A 24,340-nucleotide genomic window follows, 5' to 3' on the forward strand; every position below is an offset into this window, starting at 1 on the left:
AGTGACGATTCATTGCGCCTTATATCGCAATGGGTTCACCCGTGTATTTTCAAGGCACATCACGATGACACGTGGAAACAAAACTGCAATATGATATTTGACCTGTATCGCACAACTCGCACCAATTTACAATTTGTTTTGTCACTACAAAAGGAGCTTAACTCTGGGATGGCAGAAGAGTTTGACACAAAGCCTTAGCTCAGCATTAGTGTCTGGACTAATGAGCAGTGTTTTATAAAGCAGATCAAAAGGAGCTAATAAAATGTATAATATTATAAATATATTTACTACCCATTGCAATCAAATAACTAAAGAAATATGAAAGAAATATATATTTTAAGAAAAAAAAGACAATTTGACCGCAAACTCTGAAGTTTATTCAATCATACCAGCACATTAATTAAAGACTAAACATTGAGCCAAGCATTTCCACACTTCCAGCGCCAGATGTAGTAGATTGGAACACTTTGGTATATGAAGAGAACACGTGGGGTTCCTCTGAGATCAGTGTTCTGTACATTCTGCATCGAGATGACAAAACATCTAAATGTGCAAAAAGGTACCATCAGCAAGAGCAGAACAGGACCTTCTGCAAATATTTAGCATGACGCCCCTTCACTCCCTTTAGTACTACTTTCCTTTAATGGTAAGGGGCACTTTTGGTCTGATTATATTCAAGAGTCAGTATCATCAAGATTTTTGCATAAGATAATTAGCAACTGGAAAAATCTAATTTGAAATAGGTAATAACAATAACAAGGCAGCACAACAGACACAAACAACACAGTATAAAACCCACGTCCAAAGGAAATGCACTTCTAGCTTTACGCACTGAGTAAAATAGTAAAAATACTAAAAGTCCAGACTGAATGTCAAATTCATAAAAGGTCATTTCATGCGATAAAAAACCTACGAGTAGAAAAGCCCCTGAAATTCCACATCACATATATGACCACGATGTTCACACCTGCATCTGATTACACTCAATATTCAGAAATAAATATTTGTGTTTATGCTGCATTAAAAAACATACTGGATTTTCAGCATGAGAATGAAACCCACAGCCATTAAGAGAAGAGGTGAATATTAACACTCATTAGGTTTCTGTAGATAAAGCTCTTCTGGGTCAGTAGTCACTGGTCAGTTTTCAGTGCTGGTATACGTCATGTTGCTCAGTGCTGGCCTCCTCCTCCCTTTGATTTTCAGAGATCCATAACGGGCCTGCAACAGATACAGGATCATTAGGTGCGACAGAATCGTGGCAGTTATGACAAAAAATTAGTACCCTCACAGATTATGTACAATTATGATCACCACAGTTGATCAAGAAAAGACTGATTGACCCGAACACAACTGATCCAGATCATCTTACAGAGCTTTGAAAAATAAAGCAAGATGCATTCAATTCTAGTAAGAATTCCATACTGCAGAAGTAAGTGTGCAAATTCAAAACCATGCCATGTCAGCTGCTAATATCAAAGACTCGTACGTCTTTGCGTAGTTTGGAGCGAGACACTTTGACGCTCTGAGACCGTCTGAGACCACGCTGCGTCACAGCTTCATCTTCAGAGAATACAGCCTCGCCTTCGTCGTCCGTCCGCTCTTCCGGCTCATACTGGTAGTACTCTGAAAGAAAAAAAGCATAAGTACCATCTCATGAGCATCTACTGCCAGTGTGAAAGCACAGCGGTTATTTAAACCAAAAGGTTTCCATAAAAACACTTCACTGAAAGTCATTCTTAAGGCTACATGATGCTTACAACAACTTTCATAAAGTATTATTTCAACAAGCATCAGTTACCATAACGGCTGCTTTAGGCAATTCTAATATCACTTCACCCAAAAAGGGTTTATACATGTCATATAGCCTCATGATCACTGCCCTGCAGTGCAGAGTTACCTGAAAACGCATGTTTATAGAGATGAAGTTAATGAAGCACTGTGACAAGATGCTTACGTTTTTCTAACAAACATTAAGGAAATGTCTTTGTTTACTACCATTCCACCATTTGGCCAAGCTTTTACCATATACCAAAATCCAATACACCGAGACTGTAAATACATTTAAGGGTTTATACATTTACCTTTTGACCACAAGGGGGTGCAAGTGATACAGAAACCAGTCATCTCCCCAGCCACCAGCTTTCTTTGTTCGTTTCCACAACCCCACAAGTGTTTTTCATTAGTGAAACAGAACAACTTCCGCTGGATTTAGGAAAAGCACAATTCATTTTCCAAAGCTATTCTTGCCGTTTGCGACACAAGCTATAAAAAAAAATCTAATCAGAAGTTGGTTTGGAATTATTGCGCCTATAGAAATATTTCAGATGGAGCTGAGCCATGATAAGCAACAGGGTAGTCTGACATTTTCCCTGCGAATCTGTCTGCCTCAGAGTGCTGAAAAAAGGCTACATGCCTGAAGTACAATACAAGCTGGGCTCTACCCTGTGATGCTCCATGTTGTGGGTTTCTGTTATATCTAATAATAGCCGGTACCGTTTTGTCCTGAACAGCCACAAGACCTCAGGCCTCGAGTGATAGAGGAATGTGACTGGCTGCAGGAGTGGGGAGGGTGGAGTGAACGTCTGAAGCGAAGAACAAAGAGAAAGATCCATAAAAAGGCACTTTGACTGCTTTCCCTCAGCTGACCCCTATTGCTCTACAAACATCAAAACAGGGCTGTTAATGATGGCCGGCTGAATGACACACTCATGGCCCCTTTTGTCTCTCCTTTCTCTTTTCAAATGAGGGAGAAAAAATATCCACAATTAGCGGTTTGCTTCATCGGCAGGCAACCTTGGCTGTCTCTTTCTCGTGAAAGGCAGTGGCATTTTGAAGCAGCTCGCTTTATTGTGGCTTCATTGCCATCGAGATGAAAATGACCTGGATGCTGGTAGAATTTCAAACGTGACCAGCACATTAGCATACGGAGATAGAGTACATTAGGTATTCTGCTCAGACAGTGGCTCACTGCACCCCCCCGACCACATCTTCGCACAAAGCTCCACTAGACCTTTCATGCTCTGAACGTGCTGCCTTTGCTTATTACCCTCTTTGCGCTTGAGACAAATAAAAAATCCATTCCATTTGCTGGCGAGAGCATGGAATAGACGGCAATGATGGCGCTTTCCAGGAGCTTGCTAGATCTGGTGAAAACAGCCTCGCAAAAGCACTGTGGGTTTATTCTTGCAGCACAGAGCGCTCTCCATCATGCTAGACGAGGCTAGACGTGGAGAATGCCAAGTTGGTTCATATTTACCACCTACATTGGTGGCACTAATTAATCTTCAAGGCAGTGTGGAACGACAGACCACCAGCGTAGGAGAAACAATAGCCTGCACTTTCAGCTGGAAAGCTAACAGAGGGCTGTGTTTAGAGAGAAACGTTGAGGTTAATCATTAAAGCCAGAGTTCACAGTCAGCTAAGAGACAGTACCGGCTCCGTCAGGATGGGTGGTGCCTGCGCCTCTCCTGGCTGGGTTGGAGCTGTAATAGGCTGGGTACAGCTGGCCACCAGCCTCATCCTGTGGGATCTGGGTCAGGTCAGCCATGCTGAAGCTCCTCAGCTTCTCTGTGATGGCACCCTGCCCCTGCAGATAAAGAAAGCCCACAAGATTAAGCAGTATACATGCATGCCTCCACACATACAACTTGCTGTGCGTAATAATTACTGCAAGCTCAAAAGAAAAGGCATGCATGCTCATGAACGATATGTGAACCTCAACAGCCCACGGACTAACAGGTCTGTAAACAAACAAACAACAAAAGACAAAAAACCCTGAAGGTTGGGGACCTACTGCTATTAATTTGAAAGGGAGTATGCAGGGGTAAATGAATGATGAGCTTTACTGAACAGATGTAGACTGTACTATTATGGGGAGATCATTAGCAGTTAGCAGCATAAGTGCGAGTCGGTTTGAAAAGAAAGGAAAAAAGAAAAAAAAAAGCATAAAAAAATGAACATCTGTGTAAATGGCAAATCCTTTCCCATGCTGTAGACTGTATATCATTACCTCCACTGGAGAGAGCAGTAGGGCAGAGTTCCTATGGGACAGTATGTCAGTACAAAGTAAGAAGAGAGAGATCAACACCAAGGTTAGGATTCAAGAAGGAGCAGAAAACATGAAAAGAAAAAAAAAGGAAAAAAGGGAGAAGATAGCAAGAAAAAACATCCTTTGAAACAATGATCAGTAGCAGCATTTATGAATGAATGATATGGGCACCATCTTCTGTCTCCTTGTTTCAAAAGGATGCTCTTCCCTTGCTGCTGCTCCTCCTCTGGCTGGGGGCTGTGTCAGGACAATGGATAAATCAGCAGCTTTTGATTAAGATATCAGCCTGATTACAGATTGCTCTCGGTTAAATGCTGAAAAAGCTGCAAGAGAGACGCTGACCTTTCCCTATGAATGAAGACCATTAAGATGCTCTATTCCTATCTTGTCGGGGCTTTGTGCTTGAGAGCGTGTCGATTTTTGACGCAATAAGGAAGGAAAAAAGAAAAAAAAGAAAAAGAAAAAGGAGCATCGGTCTAAGAAAACATCCATACAAAGTGCAAAACTACATACATTACTAATACAAAGACACAAGAACAAAAAGCTGGCTGAAGTCCCCACACACACACACACACACACACACACACACAGTCATGCAGTTCGGCACTTGCCTTGACAGCTGCAGTGACAGCTGCAGTAGCTGCTATACTTAGGCCCTGCTTGCCAAAGTTCAGCATGGTCTCGTAGCTGCGCTCTTTAGCTTGAACAATGTAGTCATCAATTTCCTTAAAGCACAACAGAGAGAGTGAGTTTATAGCAAACAGACACAAAAAAGGAACAGCACAAACATCCCGTCTGGGGGTGGGGCTTGCAGACACACCTGATTTTAGACTACAGCTGTCTTTACCGTGCGACTCTTTTACCGTCGGACCGTCCGATTCTTTTACCGTCCGACTCTTTTACCGTCGGACCGTCCGATTCTTTTACCGTCCGACTCTTTTACCGTGCGACTCTTTTACCGTCGGACCGTCCGATTCTTTTACCGTCCGACTCTTTTACCGTGCGACTCTTTTACCGTCGGACCGTCCGATTCTTTTACCGTCCGACTCTTTTACCGTCGGACCGTCCGATTCTTTTACCGTCGGACCGTCCGATTCTTTTACCGTGCGACTCTTTTACCGTGCGACTCTTTTACCGTCGGACCGTCCGACTCTTTTACCGTCCGACTCTTTTACCGTCGGACCGCCCGACTCTTTTACCGTCCGACTCTTTAACCGTCGCACCGTCCGACTCTTTAACCGTCGCACCGTCCGACTCTTTTACCGTCGGACCGTCCGACTCTTTTACCGTCGGACCGTCCGACTCTTTTACCGTCGGACCGCCCGACTCTTTTACCGTCGGACCGCCCGACTCTTTTACCGTCCGACTCTTTTACCGTCGGACCGTCCGACTCTTTTACCGTCCGACTCTTTTACCGTCCGACTCTTTCTTATTGTGGTGACAAAGTCTGTGGGTTGTTGTGATAAGAACAATATATACATTGATAAAATTTATCCATATGAAAAAAAAGTCAAATAAGCCACGTCTATTGCTGATCTCACAAAATGACACGTTCCCTACTCTGACAGTTTAACTACATATTACTTCAAAACTACTAGAAGCAATCCTGAACTAAAACTGGTCTTTGATGCTGCGAGGAAGTCATTAATCTTGGAAAATAACAAAAAGCCAACCAACACGATGTGATTTGTTGGGCAAATAAAAAAAATGATAACACTGAGCTCAATTATATGTAATCTGACTGATAAGCCATGCTTAATATCCCAGCATAATTACTTCAATATCACTAATAGCACTAATGGCTAGTTGGTATTACACCTTGCATTAGAGGGAAGATAAATCAAAAGCAGAATTACCCTTTCTTTTGAAGTCAGAAGAGGATGTAGGATCTTTCTGTAGATAACACTGGCTCCTCTGGTGTACGGTGACAGGAGCCAGATCACAAAGGCAATCTTTATTTCATAATAGAGTGGAAACCTTCACAAAGAAAGAGCCACAGACACACCAAGGCCCAAATTACATCCTATTAATCAGATGGCATAATTGCACTCATTAAGACTATTCCAACAAATTGATTTCAGGAATCCCACATTAAAAAAGGCAACTCTATTTCATCAAAGCGTGACTGTGTTTCTGATATTTCTTGATGTGGGACAACACCAGCAAGTTTCTAAATCAAATGACTTGTTTGTTTAGTTTGCCACCAATCACACACAATCAGGCAAATGAAGCATTAGCACACAGTAAGGTTAATGGGCATGATTACTGTGCTGTCAGTCTTACCAGGCTATGGTGAGGTCTGTGACTGTCTCCACCACAGTGTAGAGTGCAAACACGATCCAGTACATCATCCAGCGGACCTGCATGGAAGAGAGACGCATAGGGAGATGGCCCTTGCTTACTAAAGAATTCATATTTTGCACAGAATTATTAGGAGTGCACAATATAACTGAGCAATATTACACAATTACTAATGAATTTTATAAACCCAATTACCACTGGTTATATACTGGAATTACAGGCAATAACAACGGAGAATTTGGTGCCCTATTTTTGCTGTGGTGCTGCAGAGTATAGAAATGATAGTGCTGTGAATGCACTGAACAGTTAGAGGACTTGTCACTTATGATTATGAGGACTTAACACTTGTGATTTAAGGTCAGAGCTGAAAGAGTGCAAGTTTCAAATAGTTTAAATTCACACCCCATGTTATCAAAAATGCGGTCTTTCCCACAGAAAATTTAACATAACTCAGAGATTGTGAACTGCCTCTAGATCAGTTCGACCAATCAGAGGCAACCAAACCTCCATGTGCTGTGACATCACAACCACAACAAACTGGCAGTCTCACGCAGTACATTCAGGGGTCAGGCCTCAAGCCAGAAAAGGTGTATATATTAAATCAATTATAAAAAAAAACCAAAAAAAAAAAAAAAAACCCCTGAACTTTAATTTATAGAAAATAATCTGAATTTAAACTGTAGCTGCAATATTACTCAGACTAAATGCAATTGAATATGTTCCCCAAATCACTCAGCCCTAGCTAAGGCAAGGCTATAGCTACAGCAATGCACATATCTAATTAGTTATTTGTCAACTCATCATTAAAAATATTTCTTCAGCATCAAATATTAAACAATCAATCATAATTAATCACATTTGTCTGAGAGCCCTAATGGGATTGAATCATTGTGAAGCATTACATGATGTTATACAGTAATTACACAGTTGTATCCCATAGACGGGTAATGGAATGTATATTATACAGTAATACTATATGTCTCGGCTGAGGTATAGTAAGAGGTAAATGCCTTGATATAATCAGCTAGCACCTTTCTTGGGCTTCAGCAACAGTTATTGGTATCAGTGTTGGTCACAGCCAGGTGTCGGTGTTCTGTGATCATTAAAAGCTGAATCAGTTCATCCCTTATGATTACACACAAAACTGCAATGTTACATCAAAACCAGTATGAAGAACACTCTGTCACAGATTAGGCACCGTCAACCTCTACTGCACTCTCCATATAGCTAGACCTACGTCTTCTTTTTTTAGGCTCAAGTTGTAAATATAAATGAAACTGTATGAAAAATACTGGAAATTTATGGCATGTGAACATATAGCAAACAGTGCTATCCGTGCCACATGACCAAGCATAGACGGTTATACCCATGACCATGAGATTCAATGAGATTCCTACAAGACTGAAGCGGACAGCAGCTTATCCACGCTTATAGCAAATCTATTGATTCTAATAGTGATTATGAACACGTTAGTGCAGCATAACATCAAAACTCTCGCCACATCTGCAGCCATCAGAGCGCAGCTCAAGCTTTAGAGTACTATAAAACCCCACCCTGCACTGAATCGTCTTTATATTTGGTGGGATGAATGCATAATCATACCACACAGAGTGGCTCCCTAATGTAAATCCAATCACACGTCTCTTCCTGGCACGAGACAGAGCACAGCCGAGTGTAACAGAAAATCATTATGACCGTGACTTTAATTTCCATCCCCCTTCTCGTTCTCCCGTTCATTTTCTCTCTCTCCGTCACCCCCCTCTCCTCTCTCGGTGCGGCAGAGCCTGCTTTGTATGCTCTGCCTTCCCTCTCTCTCCCCTCAGCTCGAAGCAGAGGGAGGCTTTCAGAGGACTCCTTATAGCATTTCAATTTCAAAAGGTAGCACAGACGATCATGTGATCTCCCAGCCTTGGGCTGAGGCTCTCTGAGGTATTAGGTGATATTTTCAGCCTCGCTGAACAAAGCAAAATGAATCTATGCACAGGCCGCATTACTGGCCTGACAGGCGGCATCACATTTAATTGGTGACCTCCCTGTGAACCTCCAGTGGTCCAAGAATGATCGATGCATTGCATCAGCCGGGCGGAATCGCTGGTGTGCGGTGACAAACTGTCAATCGAAATCAGCTTGCTGTGAAACAGGCACAGCTCTCAGAGCAGTTCCTGGGCCTCATAAAATGGACTGCTTTCACATCTAACAGCAGCAACAACACAAAAACACAAAATAGTAATAATAACAATGATAATCTGAAACCAGTCAGGTGGCCTTCTTTGTGATAATCCTCTGGGCAATCCCACTTATAAGTCAGCAATTAATTTCATTAGAGAAGTATGCAGGATGTAAGCAGAATTTCAGCTGGGCTGTACTACCTTGCAGACGAGGTAACATGAGAGAACTGGGTTTGAGAGAGCTTCAGCTGTAGGCCTGTGTCCAAGACAAGCATTCCTTTCCTGTCCAAAAGCTGCCTGAGGACTCACAGCCCAGTCCTCTAAAAAACAAGCTTTGAAACAACTTGGTTCTGCACCTAGTCTGCATACAACAGCTAAGTTCTGCTCAACCACAGCCAGACGACTGCTGTATGAATCATAATGCAGTATTACAGATTAAAACACTGCCCTCTAAGACACGTACTTAGAAAATACTACAATACAGTGGGGTGGGAGATCCAAAACTACAGGCTAAACACCATGAAGGCCAGAACTTCTATTGAACTGCCTTTAAACTGCACAAACCATCAACCCAGTGAACTACACAGTAGAGAAAAGAAAATATTGAGGCACAAAGCATCATTTGTCCAGGCTATTTTGGATATGATTCGAAAAGAGTCTCTGAATTACTGGTTTGCCTTTCAGTCCACACCAAAAGACGAATGCAACCACAGTCATGACATGTTTGGAGAGTTCAAAAAACTGCTTTCGTGGTGGAATGCTCTTTCTTCAGTTTGGACAAAGCTTTGCCAGTGAAACTCCAAGTTTACTGAAACGCACTTTCCGTTTGATCGCTCAACATTTTAGGGAATGGCATAAACATCTGTAACCTGCCGACACCTTATCCTTGCTGGTCTGAGCTGCGTCAAGACGAAAGCCAGAAGAGGAAAGACCGAATGAGTTACTGTTAACATTCAAACCTGTTAGTGTTTGGTAATCGAAAAAGTTAGTTCTTTGTTTACATGCTACACACTGCGGAAGCTTAAAGATGCAGCTCTATTACTGCGGGTTTTTCAGACTTGTCATGGTTAAAAGTGAAACAAAGGTGGGGCCTATCCCAATAATTCCAGTAGGACATGAATGAAACGTGCCTTGCCGATTGCATGGGCTCATACAAGCTAAGTGGATCTCCTGGATACGCGGCCTCCTCGTCCATTAGCAGATTTTTCCCCCCTAATTCTTGAGTGCCTATTACTTAGAATACTGAAGTCACTTGAAACACATATACAGTTTACAAGTGGACATTCCAGCTCAGAAAAACTGTTGACAGCATTGATCACGGTAGCGGTAAATATGGTCATATTGCCCAGTCCTACATACAAGTATACTCTACTGCCGCCTGTTGGCTCCTTATGTTTGAGGTTAAACTGGAAGTGCAGTCAACCTGAAGTCTTTAAGACTAAGATAAACAGAGGTAAAGTGTCCGTTTTCTCTTCGGCTAACAGTAATAACCACAACTCATAACTTCTCTTGTACCTTTTAGCTAGAAAGCAGTGAAATTGTAAAGAGTTAGTTGATATGATAAATTTAGTACAAGCATCCAGCCCTTTTTGTTTTCGTCTTGCTCTAATGAAGAACAGCTGTGAGCTTTTCAGAGCAAAGTCATCTTTTCAACAAAGCCTTGCTCTGCTGTTTGTTTGTTGTTCATGACCCACATGGTTCATCACGTGGAGTTATTGATTAGGATGTGTGCCTGTGGGTCGATTCAGCACATAAGATTTTTCAGAACAATGACAAATTTGACTCACTAATCTACACGAATATAAAATCATCAACATTACAAAAATCTGATCTGACCAAAAAAAATCTAATCTGAACAACGGGGCTTGCAACGTGAACCACCGGTCTTAAAAACTCGGTGCACTATACATTAACGTTTAAGCTTTAAGCCAGAAAAAAGTGGATGTGTTTTTTGGGACCTATAAATAAACACACACAAACATATTTTCATATATTATATATAAAAATAAAAACACATTACATTATACTAATATACTATCTTCTTCTTTCGGCTGCCTCCATCTTGCCCTATCTACTGCCTCCTCTACTTTCACACCAACCATCTCCATGTCCACCTTCACTACATCCATAAACCTTCTCTGAGGTCTACCTCTTCTCCTTCTACCCGGCAGCTCCATCTCCAACATTCTTTGCCCAATATATCCACTATTCCTCCTCAACACATGTCCAAACCATCTCAACCTGGCCTCTCTGGCTTTATCTCCAAACTGCTCCACCTTCACCGTCCCTCTGATCTGCTCATTTCTAATCTTGTCCATCCTGGTCACTCCCAACGAAAATCTCAGCATCTTCATCTCCGCCACCTCCAGCTCAGCCTCCTGTCTTTTAGACAGAGCCACAGTCTCTAAACCAGACATCATAGCAGGACGCACTGCTGTCTTGTAGACCTTCCCTTTCACTCTTGCTGCTATCCTTCTGTCCTACTAATATTATATTATATTAATATGAATATTTTGCCCAAATCGTAATGTCTTTCTCCTGGTGACTACATGGACGAGGGGTGGAGGGGAAAAAGAACAGATTGGATGCATTGTGGATGTGGATGATTCCGAATCGATTCACAAATGTTAAAATCAATTTTCTACACAATGTTGACAGAACACAAAGGCGGAACATGGAAGTCTGGAAATGCATAACAAATTCATAACAAAAACACACCTGGACAAGCAAAAAAACCGACCAGCACCCTCTACATTAAACGCTTCGGTCCGCAGTCCACAACCCAAATGTTAAGAAGAGCCGTGTTGTCCTTTCAACAAAAAATCAAACCACCTTGGGAGCCACAACATCTGATGTCTAATATGTGCTAATCAGTATGTGCTAATGTGCTACTATAGGCTATAAATATAAACGAAAGCGCAGACCTCCTTCGCTCTGCTTAAAGCTTTAGCTACAGTCGATTTCCTCCCATCTCTGGCAACTTTTCCTCAAAATTCAATAGTTTCTTGTAAAATGTCTCAACGTTCGACTGTCAGTCAGATTCTTACTCTCCAGCTTCTTGTTCTAATTATCCCGTTCCACCTTAAACTCTGCCTGAGTCGCCAAAATATAAACGAGGTACCATTTAAGCTGCAACGGGAAAATTCGAAAGACAAGCTGACTTCATCTTCACAGCTTTTAGTGTTCCACAGTGTCTCCTTGCAGATTTAACGTTCGAGGAAACCAACTGCGGTGCTTCTAAACGCAAACACGCCCATCAGTCTCCAAATGTTCGCATTAAAGCTCCCTATTCGCCTCTTTGTTAGCTACTAGTTGGTGGGAAAGGGACCTGGATAAGAGCCATACGATATGCAAGTTGTGTCACACTAAACTATGAAAAACCATATTAAATGTTTCCACCCATTTTCCATTCGGTTGTACTTGGTGCCAACCAGAGTAAGCAAAGTCAAAGCTTCAACCCAAATCGGAAGCAAATTACAAATTCTATCGCAGCTTTTATTGCCAAGGATGTGTGTCCGTAATCAGCCATTGAGAATCAGGGCTTTCGTGCTCGTAGTGACTTTGGAGCTGAGATACAGCGACCCATCTCGAAGATATTTTAGAGAGAGAGAGAGAGAGAGAGAGAGAGAGAGAGAGAGAGAGAGAGAGAGAGAGAGAGAGAGGTTGAGAGAGAGAGAGAGGTTGAGAGAGAGAGAGAGGTTGAGAGAGAGACAGAGAGAGAGAGAGAGAGGGAGGGTGAGAGGGTGAGAGTGTGAGAGAGTGAGAGGGTGAGAGGGTGAGTGAGTGAGAGTGTGAGAGAAACACACACACACACACACACACACACACACACACACACACACACACACACACACACACACACACACACACACACACACACACACACACACGTTGAGAAATCCAGCTTAGCTCTGCACTAAAAGTGGGCTATAGCACCATTTGGGTTCAGGCTATATTTGCTGTAGCCTTGAGACTTCATTTCAGAAACACTGCAATGAATTACATCACTCAGCAGCACAGAAATCGAGTGTATTTACACACAAACACTTCAAGCTTATATAATGCTAATTAACAAAGATGCTGCTGCTTAGATAGTTTGCTTCATCAGGTACAGTCACCAGGTCCTCAGCACCAGCAAGAGCGCTACAGGTCAAATGGGACTGATAAGAATGACTGACGTGGAGGTGTAAAGTGACCATTTCTGAAGGAACTGCACAAATATGTACATACACACATTTTTTATGCCCAACACTTGACAAAAAAAAAAAAAAAACATGAACTGAGGCCAAATGGACGAGTGTTCCTTGGTCTGACGATTCAAAGTCTGCAATACTTTTTGGAAATTATGGACACTGCTGACATCCAGATGACGTCTTTTTCAGGGAAAGACTTTTAGCAAGACGATGCCAAACCACACTCTGCATGTATTACAATAGCATAGCTCTGTATCAAAAGAGTCCGAGTGCTAAACTGACCTGCCTGCAGTCCAGACCCGTCACCCACTGAAAACATTTGGCACATTATGAAATGAAAAGCACGACAAGACAGACTCCGAACTGATGAGCTGCTGAAATCCTAGATCAAACATGAATGGGAAAACTTTCAAAACTACAGCAGCTGGTCTGGTAAAAAGGTGCTGGAGGTGATGAGCTGATGAAACAGTGGTAAACACAAGCCTGTCCCAACTTTTTTGCAATGTGTTGTTGGCATCAAATTCACAGTGGGCATATATTTTTCAAAAAAACATTTAATATGTTGTCTTTGTAGTATTTAGTAATATCCTTTAAAAACATGGTTTACATGATTTGCATATCATTGCATTCTATTATTTACATTCTGCACATCGTCCCAAATATTTTGAAAATGGGGTTGTAGATAAATAGACAGATCAAGAAGAGAGGATAAAGATAAAGCAAAGGGCATTTATTCTGAGGTCATGTACAAAATATTACAATGCAAAATATCTGACAGCAGATTGGCCTGGTTGTTTGTATGCAGAGGGAGCCTTGAGTCAACCTATTGTTTTCTGAAAACATTGCTGTGGTCGGCGGAGCCTGATTTAGAATTTTTACAGCACCTGTTTGGTTCACTCATGTTAAGGACAAAGAGCAGGTCCTCGCAGGGCAAAGACTCCAGCACAAGTCAATGCAGAGAGCGAATGTCAATCTGATCCAGTCACACAGCCTGTGGCTCTCGCACGCCTTCTCACATGCCTGGGCTTGTACAAAAACACTGTCAGCCCAGATAGATCATCAACAAGTATGTGCAGCAGCACCCCCTCTTAAATAAATATTCACACAAGTCCACATCCTATTGAGATTGCATGTTAGAAGGTGAATAAGTGAACCTACAGGGTATTTACTTACATATTCTTTGACATTTTTGGTTTTCACTGCTTTGTAGGAGTAGTATGCTGGGTAGAGGGTTCCAAAGACCAGCCTGTGGTAAAAGCAAAGAAAGAGAGAGATTAGTTTTTTTTGAATGATTTACCGTCTGACAAGATCACAAGTAATGTGCTGTCTGGTGCTATTGAGAGCCACCCACTGAATTTCCTCCCACTGATTGCATTCACAAAATAAACAATGATTTCCTTTTTTTTTGCCCCTCTACTGAAGGCAAGCTAGGAAACTAACCCCTCATGCACATGGACAAAGAGAGAGCAAGCACAAGAGCCTGCCTGAAACAAAAGGTCTCATGTGTGGCATATTGCACACAGGGTGCATAACGTATACCATAACGTACAGCTAATGCGGGCCAGGCCAGTGCGCTTTTGGCAGGGGAACTGGGTGTGGGGAGCTGGGTGCATCTGACCTGAGAGCATCTGACCTGAGATCAGCTCTGCTGCCAGCAGATGGGCCCAGCGCCAGGCTTTCATCTGTAGGCTGCAGCTCTCAGCTGAGTCTCATTTATTATGTTCCACTCGGCTAAATTTGCGGGTGAGCCTGTGGAACAATGCACAGTGGAACCCGCCAGTGAAAGCAGTCTCCCTGCTCCACCCTCCCCCCTTTAAGCTTCCAAGCAGCATTTAGCAATTAGTGCACAGTGTACAGTTACTCTGCTGCATTAAAAAGGTGCCAAGCATGAAGGCAGTACAGTTGTGTCAGAACAACCCCCTTTTATTCTTTGGGACAGCCATAAATATTGGAGTTAAATGGAATAAGGGGCACAAACACGGGGGGCAAATGGTGCAAACAATAGCTCAGACCTAGACGGAGCTAAATTACGGATCATGAAGAAAGAGAAAGGGCAGCCTTTTCTCGGCGCACCCGCGTTCGGCACTGTGAGCGCTAATCAATGTGGCACTGACAGACGAGGAAAGCCTCAAACACGAGGGAAAGTCATGGCTTGCGTTCGCTTCTTGCCTGCCGGGAAAGACTTTACAGGCAGGGATCAAGCCTAGACATTTCCCCACTAATTACACTGACCTTAGTAACATCAGCGGCGCCTCAAGTGCAACACAGCTTAAACAGATTTGCAGAATTCTCACCAAGTTGTACTTCTAGAACAGCATCCCGGCTACTAGCACTGCTGTCTTTTTGCAAGGGCCAAAGAACGTTAGCTCAAGCTTGTCATGGTTCACATACAGTAGCCTAATGTGCCCCCGCTAAACTCTGAAGCCAGAGATAGTGCGCTCGACTCGCCAGCGCAGCTAAACTGGGTGACCATTTGTGCTGTGGCTCTGCTGCCAGATATAGGCTCGGACCACGTGACCCAGTAACTCAGCCCGGTCTAAAAACACCGTCTCATCAGTAAATAAAACTGACGCAGTTATTTCCCACTACATATTTTTTTTAGAGTGCTTTAAAGTCCAAAGCCATATGTGGTTTGTCTTTCTTCTTTCTTTCTTGATGAAGATGCAAAAGCTGAAGATAAAATAAGAAGGAAGGGCTGGGGGAGCCATGATAACACAGATTCCTTCCCAAAAACATCACGAAAAACAGACTTTTTCCAAACCGCTTGTAACCTCGTTTGGAAAGCGTTTCACCAAATGTGTCGATTATATAACACGAAACTTTCTACCAGTCTTCTGCTTTGTGGCCCACATCCAGGGATCCACCTTGGCAGCAGTTTATTTTGCTGTTGCCATAGAAACAACAAGGCTGCAGGGCTCCAACAATAGTCTATGGTTCCAGGTCTTTCACAAGCTGCCACCCCCCCTCATCCGCTTCCCCATCCCCATCCCCCCCGCCACCACCACCAAACCTGCAACACTATAATTTCAAGGTCCATGTAACTGCTACTTCATTTAATGGAATCTGTGTGGTTAATAGCTGGTACTTTTCATTCATCTGGATATTGTTTTAATCAGCTTTGAATGAGAAAATTTACTCCATTCACTTTCACGGCACTAGAACAAACACAGGTTCTAACACCATCTTATATGGCTCACAAACTTAGGCTGTCCTCAATAACAACAAGCTTCACTGTTCAAATCAAATTTATTTCTCACATCTCATCTTTCTATCTTTCTTACATTTGTGCAGGTAAGTGAAACACCCTGAAACACCTTGCATGCACACGTCCTCATCAATAACGTCACATGAATGATCCACACGCATCATGAACAGCAAACAAACTCAACACCGGAACAAGCCTTCATCGTAAAACGTTTGCTCTGAACAGCCGTTCACTATTAGAGCAAGCAATGATGGATGCGTTGCTTTTGCACAGATTACTGGCAATGACAGCAAATTTAATGATTTTGCCTCGTTAACACTGAACGATGGCGCGTGCGCAATGAAAGAAAAAAACCACACGTATTCTGATTTGAGCATGCCAAGTAAGCTCGGTTGGCCATAATCCAGATATCTATCTGGCCTAGAACCACATGGAACAGTGGCTCAGGTCGAATATGAAATGATCAGATTTGTCTGTCCACACAGCTATGAAAGAGAAAAAACACACACACAAACAAAAAAAACACATCTGCGTCACATTAAGGCAGAAAAAACTTTTTTAAAAATCAAATCAAGATTTGTGCCACTGCAGCCTTGTAATGAGAACGCAGCCTAAAGCTGCTTTTACACTTTAATGCCCTGCGCTTGCTGGCGTCAAGCTACTTTCACACCACTCACAGCGTGTGCGGCGCTCATCAGCTGGGAGTGAAAGTCGCCAGTGCTTTCTGAGAAAACGAACTATTTGGGTAGTGATGCGCACGTGCAGCTTTACAGGGCAGAGAATGTGACTGGCCACATTCACCCGCCACCCATGGCAAAACTTTCTAGATTCTTCAATGGCAGCAGGAACTACCAGACATGCCTACTATTCTCCTACTGGCTGTGCTGGGCCAAAGCACGTCGTGCAAAAGCTGAAAACGTTTTAACTTTCTATGACCCCGTCTGTCGCAGGAGACTCCATTTCTGCATCTGCACCAGGCATCCTATTGGAATAATGTGCTTGAAAGCTCAGCGGTGAATTTCCCGCAGTCGGTATTTCAGGATGAAAGCAGCTTAAGTGTGGCCAGTGTTCTTCTGCCAACTCATAAGGGCTATGCTGTTAAAGGCTGCTGTGTTGCATGAATTCAGTTTTATTCTATTCTATTGACCACGATCAAAACCGAATTAAGTAGAACCATCATACTTTTTGAGAGACGATAAAGTCGATGACAGAATTCATTCAAGTTACTTTCAACTTTACAAGCTCAAAAACGAACACAGAAATCTCCACAGAATTACTGCACTTGATATACTGTCCAAACGGTGCTACAGCAGATTAGAGTAGACGAGACAACAAGCAGTGACCTGCCGCAACGCCCTCGTGATCCCACAGAGAGCAGTAAACCCACTGATGCCTTAATTTCGGTCTACGTTATCACTCTACACAGTTCAACAACTCCTTCCCTGCTTTTACACAGAAAAAACCCAGTGATGAGAAGACAATAGGCACATGTGTTCTCAAATGATGACACATCCCAAAATGATTTGAAGGAAAAGCCGCCTTTCCTTAAACGGAAAAGGTGATCAGACGAGTGCAGCGTGCCAAAAAGAATGGACGTTCACACAGGCGAGCTACACTACAGCTACACTACAGTAAAACAGCAATTCTACAAAATCTCTAAAACCAAACCTCTTGCCCACAGCACCGTGCAAAATTCAGAGACCACTTTCATTTATTTAAGTTCCAGTCAAAAAGGCAGAATACATAATATACATTTTTAGATGTTTCTCAGATTAAATATATAAGAATTTGCTTGCATTCAAATGGGGAAAGTTATTAACTAGAAAAAAATTAAATTTTCAACATTGAAGCTTCCTCATTAATTTTAATTACAAGATATAGAGAAAATAGGACCCCCAAAAAGAACTGGTAGACCAACGCCACCATCAGGTAAAGAGTATTTAAAGCTTTCATCTTTAAGATGAAAGGAGAAAGCTCCACCCTTGCTTCAGATCTGAAAAAAATCCACCAGTGTTTCTGTCCATCCTTCCAAGACAAGAAGACGTCAACATTATGGGTCTGAAAGGATGTGTAGTGGTCAAGATGGCTTTACTGAGAAAATCAAACTGAAAATCAAAGGTGCTGCAAGCTCTTCAGAAGAATGGACTGGCCACTCCAGAGTCCCGACCTCAACATCACAATGCGTTTAAGATTACCTGAATTCTAAGGAGCAGAAAACGCAACCAATCTCTAAGACTGAACTTCAGAGGTCTTGAAAAATCGCTCTCTCAATGTATTTCTGAACGCCTCTCAGAGGGAATGGAAGCTTGATTATGGCCAAAAGGTGGACATACTAAATATTTAAAAAGCTGATATTACATTTTGATGTTTTATTGTGGAGGTTGCGATGTAATTTTTTGTTATATACGTTTTGTGATTATTGTCCTCCACCTGGAACGTGAATAAACCATGTTGACGGGAAATTGGAGCAATGAAAGAGTTTCTGACTTCCGTATTGTGTATTTATTTTCCTTTGGTTTAACTCTTTAATTAGTTAGGTAGCAAAAGGCAACTAAAAATAAATTTACTAATAAATAACTTTGTTTTAAGGCCTATAAGGGACTTGAGCACGGCAAGGCATAAACACGGGGCTTTGACAATGACATGTCACATGTCCCAGTGTTTACATGGGGTGGGGCAATTATATTCTATGGGGCTCTTCTCCCACAGTAGCAGCAGAGTTACCATCAGCCTAGTCACACAAGGGCGTTACTGCCTTATAAAAGACAGGCATACACCGCACAATGTCTTGACTACACATCGGCCTACCATCTGGACCTGGTCTGCAAGTAGTCCAACAAGTTTAGCGTCTGAGTGACAGGAGAATTACCACTTTGGTTTCTCCCAAATACACCGCACAGCTCCCTCACTGCGAGCCCGGAGATGGCGCCCAGAAGGTGGGGCTTGGGACTCGCCTGCTGTCCTTGCCAAGCTTCGTCGAAGCTCTGACCTCAGGCCACTTAGTCATGGACAGGGAAGCCCTGGTCAAAAGTTTTTTGTGTCCAGTGAGTGCCTGTGTACTTTCAGTCCCACAATAGAACTCGCATGGTCCCTATGCAATATAAATAAATGTGCTGCACATCATCACCGGTCATTTACACAGAGAGAAGCCCTCCTTCCTAGAGCTGGAGCCCTAGAGGAAACGGAGCCTGCCGAGAGCGCTCTTGAAGCAATTTCAACAAAACAGGGCCTCGTCTTGCAGTGAGCAGCTGAAAAAATAAAACCTTCAGACAGGCCTTGACATTCTGTTTTAGGACAACTTGGAGTTTCCTGCTAAAAAAACAGACACGGTACACCCATTCAGGCGATGGTGTGGCCAGGCCGCCACGCAGAGCCAGATGCTGGGGGCCCATAATGAACTAAAGCTAGAGACCTGAAGAACCTCCATTTCGACATCTGGTTCAGCTCACAAAGCTGGTCCTGTTTTTTCCTTAAATAGGCAAAGAGCCTAACAAAGAGTATGGAGGTACTCTGCTTTATCATTTGACCTTATTCCTCAAACATAAAACAGAGAACCTAGCTTACAGAACGTCTGATCTGCTAAAGCATCAGTAAGACATCAGCAACTCCTTCCAAGGAGCTGCCCTTGATAATAGCCACTTTCCTCCTCTTTTGCACACACACTTCCCATGAGACGGAGCAAACATTCCCAGATTAACACAAACTTTGCAAACAAACTCCATCCTCCTCCAGCAACAGAACTGCTTTTTCACGGTAAAAACTAAAAATCCAAATGAATTGTAGGAACATTGTACTGATACCATTTTTTTCAGACCGAGGATATTTTTATATTCACCAATAACAAATATGATACAATTAATTACCCACTTAAAATGGGTCGTACTTAGTGCACATGAGTGCAATGAACCTAAACAGTTGTTTACGTTTGGTTTTCGTTCCATGTCCGAAAAGCACTTTTTCACAGCTGTAAGTACGTCTCATAGTTTTGTTCTCACGCTCCTCATCTGCCTCTGTCTACAACAGCCTGTACAGCTCACCTGTGGGGTTTTGTCTTGTCGAAGTCTGTCAATGTGCTGGCTGAGCTGTAGTGAAATGTACTCTAAAGCCAGACATACAGTGTGTGATCTTTGGTGAATTACACTGTATGTTTGAGCATCGTGTGAGGACACGTCTACACCCACACCGTATGAAATCACTTCCACGCCATGTGAAACTCTGCAGACAGCAGGACACATGTGGATTTTTTTGTCCTGCCTCTGTTTAGCAAGCCTACATGTCTCCACCCATATTGGGGAAGCAGCTATGATTGTGTGTGTCTGAAAACAGGTAAAAATAAATAAATAAATCAATCCATAGAGTGAATTCCTGGCTGGAATCTGCCAGGCCACAATGCTTAAAGTGACCAGCGACGTTGTGTCTGACAGCCTTGAAGCCATTAAGGCTTCTCTGTGTGAGCAGACTCTTGACCGCTGCCAGCTTGAGTTGTTTATTCATTAGCACAGCAGCACAGCAGCACACACTTATTAGGTTTGTCGGATCGGACTCCAACTATCCATATTGGATGTTGGTATTGGTCTGTTTTTATGAGGTCAAGTACAAGTACCTGAGCATGGTATCAGGCCGATACTCAATACCAGTATCGGTGCAGCCCTACTGAACTGTTTCTCTAGAACAGGCATGTCAAACTGGGGACCCTCCAGGCCAAAGCGCTGCAGCATTTACTCCCATCTAATGCTCCGAATTCAGTTTATGGGTATTAAACAGGTGTTTAATGAGGCAGTGTGCCGAAGCCTATAGCGTTTTGGCCAATGAGAACCAGAGCCCGACATGTGCTCTAGAACATGTCTAAAAGCCAAGCAGTAGCAGGAGTTGCATTATTAAAGGCAGAACTAAGCAGAAACACTGCCCTTTCATCAACAGCCCTGTATTAGAAAACATGTCTGTGCATTAAGGAAATGAGGAACGATTGAGGTAAGCCCCAAAAAAGACTACACAGCTGAATATTTATAGCAGGAAACACGTTAGTCTAAACATTAGTGTGTCTGATGCTTAAAATTCAGGTCATACACACTGCAGAAGTATCTTACGTAATGTGGAACAGAGCCCCCAGCGGTGCTGTCAGATTTGGAAAGTTAGGGAAGTCAGTTAAGGACACCTTAACGCAACTCCTGGGTGGACAGATCACAGTGATGATATAGTGCATTATAGATAATATAGTCTTTTTTGGGTCACACTGTTTTCTTGGCCTTTGCCAACTTGGTTCAAGTCTAGCATAGTTTATGTTCATTATCGCATGAATGTAACTACACGCAACCATTCGACCTGGAGTTGGTCTCTGTAATAGTATTTCATGGTTTGATTAAAGTGATTAAGTGATACTTTTTTGATCCCACAACCGGGGAAATTCCACCTCCGCATTTAACCCATCCGTGCAGTAAAACACCACACACACACACTAGGGGCATATATCAATATCCACTATCCAATATATCAATATGGGGTCAATATCCACAATTTGGAAAAATCCAGATCATAATTATACTGGTTTACCTCCCACTACTAATCAAAAACACAAAACCTAATATATACATTTGTAAAGCTGCACAGGCGGAAAACAAAGGTCCTGCAAATATACAGTGCAGGTTACGTGAAGAATTCGTTTCAGATCCATCGTTAACAAACTTATTACACCTGATAATTAACAAACGAGTTAAGCCAGATGTGATCCAGGTGTTCACCAAACTGTGCTGGACACCAGTCATTCAGGGTGAGATACAAGCGCCCCTGGGCTGACATGTACAGCCAATGCATTCCTTATATAGTCAGTGTTACGTTTACGGCTTTGAAGGCGTTTCCCATCAATTGTAATCATGCTAGTTTTAGTGCCAAGAACCTACCACCGCTTTACTGCTTATGACTGAGACTAAACACGGTTCAAACTGGCCGGTGTAAGATTTTGGTTGCCCTACTGAAAAACATTACTCGCTCAACCTCAAGCGGTTGCTTGTATGACTGTAACCTACTACTTAATTAATTACTAAGGCATTCATTTGAAAACCCCAAACCTGGCCTTTCTTAATCGTATAACATACTCCACCAACATTTACCCTGCACAGGGCAACCGTGTGTGCCACATAATAATAATCAAATTATTTTAATTTTTCATACACTGTGCTACACTAAATAAAGAGAAAAAGCACTAATAATGCCCTCTTGTAATCAAACAAGCAGTTGGTCAGTGTTATTCAAACACGGACAATATCCAAAACATGCTCAGAAATTAATATTTTGACATGACATATGGTGCAACATCGCCCATACCTAGGAAATCATTAATAAAATCAATAAGAGGGCTTCTGTTTTTGTGCGTTATTAAGTAAACAGGGTTTCTACTAAAGTCCTGATCTTCTTGCACATGCTTGGACCAACATCATACACAACCTACTGCAGTCACAGAGCAGTCACAGAGCAGTCACAGAGCAGTCACAGAGCAGTCACAGGAGTTTCATGAGTTACAGGGTTTTTTCCAGGTGCTCCTGAGCGCAGGTAAAGCGAGTAAAACAGCCTTCTGGGGAGAGGCCTGGCCAGGCTTACCTAACTACTCAACATGAATTATAAAGGTAGTATCCATGACACAGAGGGAGGAAACGGCCTGAAAGACAGAGATGAATCAGAATCTTGTGATCACTAAACTCAACCGGGCTGTCAGGCGATTAAAGCGCACATAGCGCTGTCTCTACGTCACGGTGCACGACAAAGCCCAGCATCAACAAAGGAGCTTGTGTGGCAGAGCAGGTCGCTTTAAAAAGGCGCCTTATGCTTCTTCCAGCTCTGATGACCGGGTCCACACACCTCGGCTGTCTTTGGGCAGACTTCGGCCTGAGCTGTAGCCTCATCTCACATTCGCTCCTTCAGCAACTGACTGGTGAGCAGCGCGCTGTGGGGCGCAGCCAGACGACGAGCGAACGACCTACGCACAACATATACAAAGAGCAGCCAGCCATCTTCCCCTTACATACCCAACTAACTGCACCGCACGCTCCCACGCCGCGAACAGAACCCGAACAGCCCCGCACGTCTACTACGGTCCACATCACCGTCTGCCCAACAAAGCAGCTTTAAAGCAAGAAGCCCGGTGGGTCACCGGACCCAGCCCAGCAGCTAACTGCCTTAGCTTAGCTACGCTGACAACCAGCAGGAGCGCCAGGCGACCGCGCTGCGAGTGCGCGGGCAGAAAGACATGTTTACAGCCACTTACACCACGCTCCTCGATATAATCCAAGACACCATCTTCCCTCCGGCCGGCAGGGCATGAGAACAGAAGTCAGAGAGGCCGAGCCGGGACACCGACAGTCGGCTAGTGGTTAGCTCGCTAACTTAGCACGGCTATTCGCTTAGCAACGGCCGCGGCTAAAGTTCTGAGGCAAGTTCAGAAGCACCGGCCGAGCTCCAGCGGCCTAAAAACGCCTTAAAACCTCCAAGAAGCCAAACATCCACTGCGAGTCAGACGACGGCAGATCTCCGCAGCCAGCTCCGCCTCGGCCTCTTCAGCTGCTCCGAGCCCTCCGCCTAAACGACGCCGCTTCGGGGCCGCACGGCTAGCAAGGTGCGCGCATTGACGTCAGAGACGATTTGACGTGCCGGGCCCGCCCCTTGCTTTACGATTGGTCAATATCTTTTGTTTACATGAGTGCTTAACAGCGATTGGTTGAAACAAACGTTCGTCACAGAGCGGCGTTCGGCTGACGGCGCAGCGTCTTCAACAAGAATTTCAAACTGCGGTTAGTCGTAAAACTCGAATCGAGCGCGGAAACGAACGAATAACCGAAACAAAAACGTCTTTAAACGCGCGGTTCCCAGGCTGTTCACTCTGCATCCACACATTACTGACATGCAGCCTTAGTATTAGAAAACTGAGCCGCAAAAAAGTCGCGGAAATGGAGCGATTATTAATGTAAACCGATATTTTAAAGGAAGATCTTTAAACTATTTAGACAAGTAATTATACCTCGAAATATAAGAACATTGGGACGACGATGCTGTGGTATATTACGTTTTCTAGTGAAAGCAATTTTAATGTCGTGTAAATGAATTTTATACAATTATACATAAATGTATGGGATTGAAAACTGTACGTTATTGTGAAGCCTGAACTGCCACGATCTCAATATTCTGCAGATAACAGATCGTTGCGGTGGAACATGCCTTTTAAAAACACCCTCTTTCGGCAGCAGTGCAGCATGTTCTCCATGCAGAACATGTAGTTTCACCACTATGACTCCATGAAACTGATGAAAGTAATCCCTCTCACCCCCCAAGGGGAGATGAGCAGAAGCTTTCTAACTGATTGAAATACATTCTTACAAGGCACACATCAAGGGTAGCAGAACATGCTTGGCAACAGACGACATCTGTGAATTGT

At 43.2% G+C, this 24,340-nt stretch overlaps 1 protein-coding gene across 1 annotated transcript; it reads right to left on the minus strand.

The window, feature by feature from the left end:
• Nucleotides 1-354: 354 nt before the first annotated feature.
• Nucleotides 355-23,530, minus strand: reep3b (receptor accessory protein 3b). The gene is made up of 8 exons (XM_017685062.2): nucleotides 23,177-23,530; nucleotides 13,887-13,959; nucleotides 6,335-6,411; nucleotides 5,908-6,028; nucleotides 4,663-4,776; nucleotides 3,436-3,589; nucleotides 1,490-1,626; nucleotides 355-1,221 (listed from the first exon to the last, which is right to left on the minus strand). Exons 1-8 carry the CDS (start codon nucleotides 23,206-23,208, stop codon nucleotides 1,141-1,143), a joined length of 789 nt encoding a protein of 262 aa, XP_017540551.1. The 5' UTR covers nucleotides 23,209-23,530; the 3' UTR covers nucleotides 355-1,140.
• Nucleotides 23,531-24,340: the final 810 nt, after the last annotated feature.

Source organism: Pygocentrus nattereri, chromosome 13, assembly GCF_015220715.1.
Source record: "Pygocentrus nattereri isolate fPygNat1 chromosome 13, fPygNat1.pri, whole genome shotgun sequence".
NCBI lineage: Eukaryota > Metazoa > Chordata > Actinopteri > Characiformes > Serrasalmidae > Pygocentrus > Pygocentrus nattereri.